This window comes from Triticum dicoccoides, chromosome 3A (genome assembly GCF_002162155.2).
Source record: "Triticum dicoccoides isolate Atlit2015 ecotype Zavitan chromosome 3A, WEW_v2.0, whole genome shotgun sequence".
NCBI lineage: Eukaryota > Viridiplantae > Streptophyta > Magnoliopsida > Poales > Poaceae > Triticum > Triticum dicoccoides.
The window spans coordinates 696086071-696096529 of record NC_041384.1 but is presented as its reverse complement, the minus strand read 5'-3'; the positions used below and the strand labels follow the sequence as shown (position 1 = coordinate 696096529).

General features: G+C 42.9%; 1 protein-coding gene and 1 long non-coding RNA gene across 12 annotated transcripts; one reads left to right on the top strand and one right to left on the bottom strand.

The window, feature by feature from the left end:
- Window positions 1-1588: 1588 nt before the first annotated feature.
- On the bottom strand, window positions 1589-5870 carry LOC119270280. 11 transcript variants are annotated; one of them, XR_005134028.1, is made up of 6 exons: window positions 5358-5868; window positions 5136-5276; window positions 4968-5041; window positions 4064-4225; window positions 2219-2371; window positions 1660-2068 (listed from the first exon to the last, which is right to left on the bottom strand). XR_005134028.1 is itself a non-coding variant. In XM_037552276.1 (6 exons), exons 2-6 carry the CDS (start codon window positions 5413-5415, stop codon window positions 1817-1819), a joined length of 678 nt encoding a protein of 225 aa, XP_037408173.1. In that variant the 5' UTR covers window positions 5416-5463; window positions 5542-5868; the 3' UTR covers window positions 1660-1816. The 11 variants fall into 11 exon arrangements, 7 of the variants coding, with proteins under 7 accessions (XP_037408175.1, XP_037408177.1, XP_037408176.1 ...); XR_005134026.1 differs by having other exon boundaries at window positions 4968-5026; window positions 5110-5276; window positions 5358-5867; XR_005134027.1 differs by having other exon boundaries at window positions 4968-5015; window positions 5110-5276; window positions 5358-5867.
- On the top strand, window positions 2381-3086 carry LOC119270281. Its single transcript, XR_005134030.1, has 3 exons — window positions 2381-2584; window positions 2800-2875; window positions 2990-3086. It is a non-coding gene; the product is annotated as an uncharacterized LOC119270281 (long non-coding RNA).
- Window positions 5871-10459: the final 4589 nt, after the last annotated feature.

The following is a 10459-nucleotide window of genomic DNA, read 5'->3' as shown; positions in this document are numbered from 1 at the left end:
TCACATCCATTTGATATAAAGTGATATCATGATGGTTAGCATAAGCAAGTAATATGCGAATAGCCTCAAGTCTAGCAACAGGTGCAAAAGTTTCATCAAAATCAATTCCTTCAACCTGTGTGTAGCCTTGAGCTACGAGCCGTGCCTTATTCCTCACAACAAGGCCATTTTCATCTTGCTTGTTGCGGTAGATCCACTTTGTGCCAATGATATTGTGCTTGCGAGGATCTGGACGTTTGACCAGTTCCCAGACATTGTTGAGTTCGAACTGATGTAGTTCTTCTTGCATGGCCTGAATCCACTCAGGCTCCAGAAATGCTTCATCTACCTTAGTGGGCTATTGGGTTTCTTATCAGTGAGGAGTTCATAGGCAGTCTTCTTGAAGAATTTGTGAAGATATACTCTGTTGATGATGTGGCACGCGGTATCAATTGCCTCAATCCAGAAACGACGAGGCGTTTTGTACTCATCAAGCATAGTGCGGGCCATCTCAGCAAGAGTCCTGTTCTTGCGCTCCACGACACCGTTCTACTGAGGAGTATAAGAAGCAGATAACTCATGAGTAATACCAAGTTCATCAAGATAGTCATCTAGACCAGAATTCTTGAACTCGGTTCCATTGTCACTTCTGACTAGATCATTGATGACGCGCGTTGCTGCGCCCATCTATTTTTTCACTTGATGCTAGGAACTTTTGTAATGCATGGACTTGTGAAAATAAAGTTATGTTTGTGTAGACAAAGACACACATGTTCCACAGTAATAAAAAAAGTTGATAATCTACATAATTAGTGTCTTGGAAAATATGTAACAAATCAATTATTTGTGAACACCAGAAAAGAATTATAAATCAACATATATAAACAGCCAAAAGCTACAACCTGCCCGAAAGACAACTCTCTCAATAGGCAATAGTTCATCGAAGAATGGAATACTATCCTCTGGTTCCATTAGAAGAGTGGCATTATCTGCAAGGGAAGGCTTAGAGAGAAATATGCATATGATGGATTATTTTGATGGAAGGAAAGGAGAAGAGAAAACTTAAATCTTTTATATTCAATAACAAAAGAACCCAATTAAACAAAAGCAAAGCAATATAGTAAATAAAAGCCTAGTTGTAGCTGGTTCTATTTGTACAATTATTTATTAAAATATTAACATCCCTACATTAGCTTATAGGATGTGTGCCATTTTTTTAATTTTGTAAGAGAAAGACAAGTTACACCTCACAGTCAAAAAGATGTGCTTGCTTCTAGGGAGAGGTCAATGTGATATGCTCATACAACTGAACCATGCACTACTATTTTACAACTATAACTGAACATGGAGGTTTAATTGGCTCCACAAAATACAAAACTATTAGATCGTGGAGTGAGCGACATGTGTTACCGGAGCGGAGCAAATGCTTGACACCGGATGTACTCATTGATAGGGAATGCAAAGCCTCAGCAGATGATGCCTGCACCAGATCTTATGTAAGAAGATTGAATGCCAAAGTATGGAGTCCCATTGGATTCAGATTGTAATAGGTGGTCGAATGATTAAATTACGGCCAAGAGATGTTCTTCCAAACTAATCTTCACTACTATTAAACAATCAAACAAGAACTTTGTTACGTGCACCCCGCAAAACGTACACAGACACATCAGCACCACAGGATGAAGCCCACACGACCCAATCCAACAGTCATCATTAATTTATTCAAGATCTGGTGTGCGCTTAGCAGTTTCAATAGACTGACCATACTCCACAAGAGGAAAATATGAAACTCTCCGTCCCGCATCCGCAGCCCCTCAAATCACGCTAATCTAACCATCTAACCAACTCGCAAAAAAAGGAAATCGGACCTAATCGTGTCCCTGGCCCCACTCCCTGCCTTTCCTCGCCACCGCCCCAGACGAAGCTCAGCAGTCATGTCGCCTCCCTGCACGGCGGCCTGGATCCCTGCATCGCATCGTCGCCTCGCTGGACGGTTCCCTCGCCGTCCTGCACCGCATTGAGGCCTCCCTGCCGGCCTCCCTCGCCGCCCTACACCGCACCGTCGAGTGGGCGGCCGCTCCTCCTTCACCTACAATCAAATATTCACGGATCGGCCAGGCTACAACAAGATTATTATGCATCATCTGCATGAGTTCTGGAGCAGTAGGCAGCCCCATCAGATTGGCCAGGTATGATTTCGACGGCCAATGAAGACCCACCTAACAAGATACAACCTCACCTTCGTTTCTAATATCCGTCCGACAGATCGCCAGTGCCTAGGAGCCTGCTCCGGCACCCGTGCCGCCGCGCCCGCCCTGAAATTCCCCTGAACCAGCCAGCCACACGCAACCATAATTCTTCCCTGCACTTCTTCAGGTTCGACTTCTTTGACCTGTTGCAACATTAGTCAGGATTAGAATTTTGACAACAGAGTTCTAAAAAATAAATAGTTGCACAGCAGAATGCTATAAGCCGTTCGTTTCACATCTCATTAAAGGTTTTCTATGTTGAAAAATGATGAATGCAGGGCCTAACGTCCAAATTTCAGGGGTTAAGGTACCCCAACTCAGCAGAATACGTGACCCATGTTGCACAATTGAAGATGGTTAGTTCGTCGATTTAGGCCCTGTTCGGTAGTCGCCCGCTCCCGGAATCTGCGGAGCGGGGGAAGTGCAGCTCGGTCGTTTTGAACTGCAGCTCCGCCAACTCCGCTCCTGGAGTTGTGGAGCGGAGTGGTACCGAACAGGACCTTAATTATGTTGCAACTGTGTCGACAATGTTTATTTGACCGTACATTCGGGTTCTCTTTCCTTTGTTCAGGTATGCAGCCTTTTACTGGCTCAAATCAACTTGAAAAATACGCCGGATAATGATAAGAGAGGCTCTGTTGAACATGGTACTCAAAACACTAAAAACCTGCAAATTACTTTTGTCGATCCTACGTCTACTACAATACCTACATTGTTATGCTCTACTAATCTTATGATTTTCTATCCTGGGCAATGACCAGACAAATGATTCATACATGATGACGCATCAAGATGTAGCTTTTGAATCGTACCAACTTGGACGCAATACTCCCATAGCAAATACTGATGAATACATGAATTTTGTTCTTAGAGAATGCATGCATCTCTAAGATAAGGAATTTAGCTCTATACAGGATGACGCACCAAGATGGGTATTAAAGAGAGCTACAACTTATTTGGAACATGATATGGTGAGCCTCAGTTCCGTACATATTACTATTAATTCAATCGAGGACGGATGTTTGTATAGATGGGACCTAAACTAAAAAAATGCCTATTTTCAGATATTCGTTCTAGCTGTTGCATGAATAAACATTGAAGACTTTATTGGTACCTAGCAGTTAAAAATACCAAGGTGCAGTGTATCCAGGTGCTCGACTCGCTAGGCCCAGGAATGCACCGCAAAGACCTCACCACTATGGTTAGTTATTAGTCCGACTTCACCATCGTTTGATAAGACCATAATGCGGTGGAGAATCACATGGGCAGATGACCCCCTATGGCGGCAGGAGACAGAGTCCTCTTATTTCTTATTTGGGGACAAAGAATGCAAGGGTAAGAACACCTTACTACTGGTGAAGGAATGCTTAGTCCGTGGCTGCTGTATGCACAGATGCATGCCCTCTTGCCGGCAAAACAGCAGCAACAGTCACCTCTGCTCTTACTTAATATATTTACAGTTGTGTCTCTGAAATATATTTATGGGTCAAATTCAGGATCAGGCGAGGCATGTAGACCTCGGAACTATGTACCATATTTTATACCAATGGTGTGTTGAAATCTTATTTATGAATGAACTGGATTGCTAATTTGCTATGCAGTACTAATAATAATACACTGAACTTATAGTGCTTGCATGTTATAATTCCCCTCTAAGGAAATTTGTTTGCAAGTTTAAATGTATCTTTGGATATCACCCAAATCCAGCAGGCTAGCACTAGCATAGGCAAGATTAACTCTACTCAACCCCGACGTGAGGCACACAATAGAGTAACCCAACTCAACTAAATCGCAAAACATAAGGAACCTTTATCCAACTGAGCTGTTAGCATTACCTGGTCGCCATGGCCTGAAGGATGTTGGAGGGAATATGATTGCCATGGAGGATGTCACCCGCAAACTCTTACACATCAGCATGGCCTTAACATAGTTTAGGACCCGGCTCTTATGTCTTCTGACCGCTTCAAATTCCTCATGGCAGGACATGCTATCAGTTCCTAGAAGAAAGTGGTGGTCGAGTAGGAAGAGGGAGGAGATGCAAACATCACTGCTAATCCGACCAGTTCAGGAAACACATAAAGATAATATGTATCCTTTGAGCAATAGGATCAGCTTCATGTCCATATGGTCACTACACATGCCATGCAGGCGGCAAGATATGGGCATGTCCATCAACGACTTCGATGACGACGAGATCAACGTGGTGCAGCACAACTCTGTCTGAGTCAGCAGCAGCGAATTGTTTCTACGGAGGTCTAATCCTTTTCGGTACCAGTCAAAATCCAACTTTTTATTGCTATTTCGCAATGCACTCTTGTGTGCATAATTATTTAAAACTGAAAACATCTGGAGTACACCTGATCCATTCTAATTCTAAAGACTAAAGAAGTTGCACTTCCTGCTTCCAGAGCGTAAAATGGTGCATTTGAATGATTGTTTGTTGGGACTAAGCAGATTTAGCATATCCTTCTTTTCATGTACATATCCTAATAGGTGAGAGCATCAACGAGATTTGGTTGATCTATCATGAACCGGTTTAGTATATATATTTTTGCAGTACAATGCTTGCGGTAAGACATCTAAGAAATATTTGGAGTTGCCGACTAAGGTAATCTGGAAGTTTGAATTAGTAAACAAATATACCCAACCATCACTTCAAGGAAATGCTCCATAGACAACTACATGGATTTCTTAGAACAATAAAAATACTGTACAATGCATCTCAGAATCAAAACATACTCTTCGATTTAGACTTGTTGCTCCCATCCCCTTTCGCACCTCCTTCTCCTTCAAAAAATCTGAACCATTCAGGGCTGCATCATCAACAAAGGCACCAACTAAGAGGATGAAAGGAAAATCATAGGCTTGGAAGAAAGCTTACTCATTTTTAACTGGTCGGAGAACAACCGTCTGTGAGTTGGCGAGCAGGGACCTCCAGTCTCAGACCTTCCCGACCCATTGGCTGCCGCGACACACGAGACACAACAACGGCGGCTGCCGCGAAGGCAGCGCCACACGGAACACACCATGTCCCCTGAGCAGCTAACCCTAGGCGATGAACATTGCACACAGTGAGGCTACGCACCGATTTTACGGGGACGAGCAGGCGGCGGGGTCGGAGAGACTAACCTGGACCCGTACGAGCGAGGAGAAGCATAGGGAGGGCCCCGAGCAGCAGCACATCCATGGAAAGAAGGAACTAGAGGTCGCGAGCAGCAGCTGCTCCTGCTCCAGACTGAATCGAACAAGCAAAAAGATGGTGTCGGAGAGCAGAGCATCCGGATCGAGGGGAGAAGAAGAGTTGGAACCGGACCTTGATGGCGTCTCGAGCAGGGGGGAGGGAGGATTCACGGCGCGCGGGAGAAGGTGGAGACGCTCATGGCGGCGACGGAGAGTGCATCAGGAGGAGGGAGGGCCCCGGTGTCGCCGGCGAGCATGCCGAGCTCGAGCGCCTCCTCGAGCACTTCGGGGATCGGATATGAAGAAGGGGCGGGGCAGGGAAGAGCATGGGCCTATGTGTCCGCCGACAATGGTGACGAATGGGAGGGGCGCCCACCAGAGAGTGCCGGCTGTGGATGGGGGATCTAGCGTGTGGCAACAGAGGAGGAGGTAGGAAGGGAAGAATGGGGAAGATAAGAAATGTGAGGGGACTGAGGAAGGTTGACTGAGTTTTTTTAGCTGACTGAGTTTTTTTAATACTACTACTTCTTACTAATAATACTTCTATTAGGCAGTGACCAGGGAGGGATTGTGAGTGGGTGCGGCATTGTCCATAAAAAAAGAAGGGCGTCAATAACTGCCACACGTGTGGGCGTTAAGAAATCTGCCCACATGTTTTGTGTGGTGCCTAAGAGGACCAGCTCACACGTTTGTGTGTGGGCAAAACAATTAGCGCCCACACGCCTCTTTTTTTTCTCCCGGTCCCTCTTACACGCGTGCGTGTGGGCAAAATAGATAACACACATACGCCCGGTACGTCAGGCCTCGTACCTCATGGTCCCGCACGCCCCACGTGACACTTTACTGCGCGCCCCGCAGTTGCCATGGGCCGGACCCTCGTCATGTTCGTTTAAGTGCAGTTTCCATGTCGCTGAACTACGGTTGCCATGTCGGACAACTACAGTTGCCATGTTTGCTCAACTGCAGTTGCCATCTCAGGTCAAAGTTCCAGATTGCCATTTTTTGGATAACTACAGCTGTTGTCATGTGTGGTCTGGTCTACTGCAGTTGCCATGATTTCAAAACTTTAGGAGTTGCCACCTACTAACACTAGGCAGTTGCCATGTAGCGCTACAAAAGAAGGCATGGCAAAAAACATGTTCGGGTAAAAGAGAGAGTTGCCATGTGCTCACAAGCACGCTAGGGCAGTTGCCATTTAAAAAGAAAGAGTTTCCATCTGCTTACGTGCACGTTAGGGCAGTTTGCCATGTACCATGCAAAACATATGGCAACTGACATGTTCGGGTAAAAAAAAGAGAGAGATGCCATCTGCTTGCAATCATACTAGGGCAGTTGCCATGTACACTGCAAAACGCATGGCAACTGGCAGCTTGGGTGTGGGAGAGGAGGCGGGTGTGTGGGCGAGATGGCAAATGCCCACACACCAGCCCTTGTGCGTGATTGAAAAACTGGTGTGTGGGCGAACTGCTAAACGCCCACACATCGGCCCCTCCGTGTGGTAAAACGGATGTGTGGGCGACCTCTCTCACACACCACACACGCGAGTTGTCCTACGTGGCACACAAAATCAGCTAATTCATACCAACATTCGTGCAGAAGTTACTGGACGGTGATGGAGGCGTGTGGACGAGTTGACTAATGCCCACACGTCTGGGCGTTAACATTTTCGAAAAAGAATTATCATCGATTATTTATTATAGGGCATGTCCAATTCACCTGCGTGGGTGAGATTTTTTTTTCATCACAGCTTATTACAGTCATGATCATTTGATGATTTTAAAAGTATTTTAATACAAATATCAATAGAATTGATGAAAAAAAATTGAGTAGATTTAAGTTTACTAATCATGCAGATCATCTTGTGGTATGTGGATGGTATATTTTATGGAATACTTCACAAGAGATATTTTGTCTGACACTCTACAAGTATTTTTCCGTTGTTTATTATTATATTTATTCTATGTTGTATCATTATTTAACTCTGATATTATTTTAATAGGATTATATGACAGATTTTAGAACAAAATTAGTTGTCACTTTAGCGGACTCGGAATTGAATGATGATGATGATGATATAAGAAATCGAGACATGAAAGATGACGTTCAGGGTGCCACAAATCACATGGATTGTATGATTCTTGGATAGACCCTCTGAGAACCTCAAAACATCAAATACATCATCAGAAATTGAGCTCATCTCGCAATCATTTACCCTTTCAACGTCTCTCAATCCAACAAATGATGACTTATTGGATGAAATTTGCTTTTTTATCAGTATGGATGATGATGTCGCTCTACTAGAGTGAGACATATTTTTTTAGTTAATTTTGAATTCCAATAAATTACTACTCTAATGTCATTATAACTGAGAGAATTCTGATTTTACATTAGTGAATGGGTGAAAAGGTCTAATCTTTATCCTATTAGTTTAAAGTTGAGACAAGTAAAAAACATACGAGACAATGATGAATACATGAATGTTGACTGATTTAATATGTGTGTAGGGATACTAGCGCGCCACGAAGTCCAACTATTCAGAGACATTCCATCTCACTATATGGATCTAAACTTTTGTATAAGTTACTATAGTCACATATTACATTTTGCCTCATATCACCAATGTTTTCTTATTTTTGTCTTAGTCGATGTGCCAGTATGCACGAGATAGTCATAGTGACAATATGGACATTGCTAAAATAAAAATTAGATTCAGAATATATGTTTTTTATTATAGATTATGATATGTGCCTTCGATCACAAATATGTCACACTTTTAGAAATACAATTTGAGTGACTTGACAACATTTTGTAGCGATCTAAAATTTTGGATAAATATTATTTTAATATTGTACCATGTGAACTTATTTTGTTTCAGACGTGCAATGCACGTGCATGCTTACTAGCGAGAACAATTCCACAACCAAGAAGCGAGACTGCTTCTTAATTGTAGATGCCCACACATATCCATAACCAAATGCATGATGATTAATCAAGGAAAATAGGGAAAAAGGAATTGGTCGAACAAAATCAAACAATGTATAGGGCAGCAAAATGCTGATATAGGGCCCACCTCCAAACCAGAGCAGATTGTGGGTATGTGGTATTGATGCCGTTCCTGGAGAAAAAAAGGCTAAATAGAAGGGGAACAAAAGCCTGCCATCATCTCCCTCACCTACAAGTGCCCTAGAAGTTCACTTGGATTCCACCACAGGGAGAGAGCAAAGAATATGTCGTCGCTATCATGTTCAGGTTGTTAAGACTTAATTGTAATACAGTCCACTACAAATAAAAGATATAAATATGAAGTTCAGTTTGCAATGCTAAACATCACGTTGACATATCTACATGTCTCATCATAGAAAGGAAAATATTATCAAACAAAGTATACTAATCAACGATGGTATAGCAAGAGAATATACTGATCAACTGGCTTTCAAGCAGTGCTTATGCAAAGATCGCTATCCCGGAACATGAATAAACTCAGGATTTAATCTCTCTCTAGTATATGATTTGCTCGACCTACAAATTAGTGCTACATATATGCAGGGAGAATATTATGCAGAGAATCACACACGAGGATAGTTTTGACTTACTTCCATAAATGTTGCAAAATAATAGTGTCAATCCACCCTATTAGAAATATGAAGATGAACCATTGAATTTAAGAGTCGAACCTGTAGGCTATGTTTTTTTCTCTTCCCAATATAACAACCAGATGGGGCCTTGAACGAATTTGTAGGTGTCGCTCAGGTGGAGGCAGCACTGAGACGATCTGCTCGCATATGGATTTGTTTTGGGGGCGGCACCTCGTTGCCTGGAAGTGAGAGGATGGCATGTCGTCTGTGGTGGCCGTTGCTGCCACAACATTGATTAGGGCTTGAGAGACACAGAGAGGCGCTGCAGATCTCACCTAGAAGGGGAGCACATTTGGCCGCCACCGCAGGGGAAGAAACAGCCGGCATGGCGGCCATCTTGGACGACCTCTCGCCTAGGGACGGCAAGTAGCGATGGACTCTGGCATTCAAGTTCAGGGCCGGAGTTCAAAATAGGAGAACATGACCAGGATAAACATGGTGTAATACGCAATCATGCATCCAAGTAGATGCCAGTCTTTTAAACACTCTCAAATGCCACGTCTAAGTTTTTATATAGATGTTTGTAGGTAAAGAGAGGGAAAGGGAAAACGTAGGGCAGCAGAAGATTAACGCCACACATATCTCACAACATTTGCAAAGAGAATAATATATCAAACAACGGTAAATCAGATCTGCAGAATTAAGCACCATTAGAGCCTTGTTTAGAAGTAAGAACCTCGAGTGCTTTTTCAGCATTTGTTTCTGCGATCACACCAACTCATTTGCTGACCTATACAATCAAAATAAAAGCCATCTTATTAGTTATTGCCTTCATTTGGCACTTGAAACATCATCTTCCTCACGTAGGATATATTCTCCAAACTGGATCAACTTACAAATGGTTCCAAAAATGGGAAGAAAACATACTGATCAGTTGGATTTCAGGCAGAGCTTATGCAAAGATTGCTATATATCAAAATGGCTACACTCGGGCTTTAATCTTTCTCTCATAAATAATTACTCAACCTAAAAATTCAGTGCTACGTATATGCAGGGAGGAGAATATTATGCGGAGAATCTCAATTTTATAGCAGCGGCAACCATTAACGGCAAGGTCCTGAGTGTGCACTATTATTAATGGCCAAGTTTAGGAACATGAAGCAAACACTTTATGAGCTAAATAAACAACATTCTTGCATCCAGTCGACACAAAAGGCAAATTCTATTGAGAAAAATTTTCAATTTACAATTCCAATAGTGACAGTTTTGCATAAGAACTGGAAAAATACTAATGTTGCTTTATACTTTTGATGACCCACCTTACAATCGAACATAACCAACCCATCCAGGCACCAAGCACAACCCACCTCGAATCCGAGAACTGCATTCATTTTGGAGTAGAAAGAACACCGTAAATCATAATGATAGATTCTAAGAGCAGATGAAAAATTGGAGCTCGTGGAGCAAAGGAGTTGG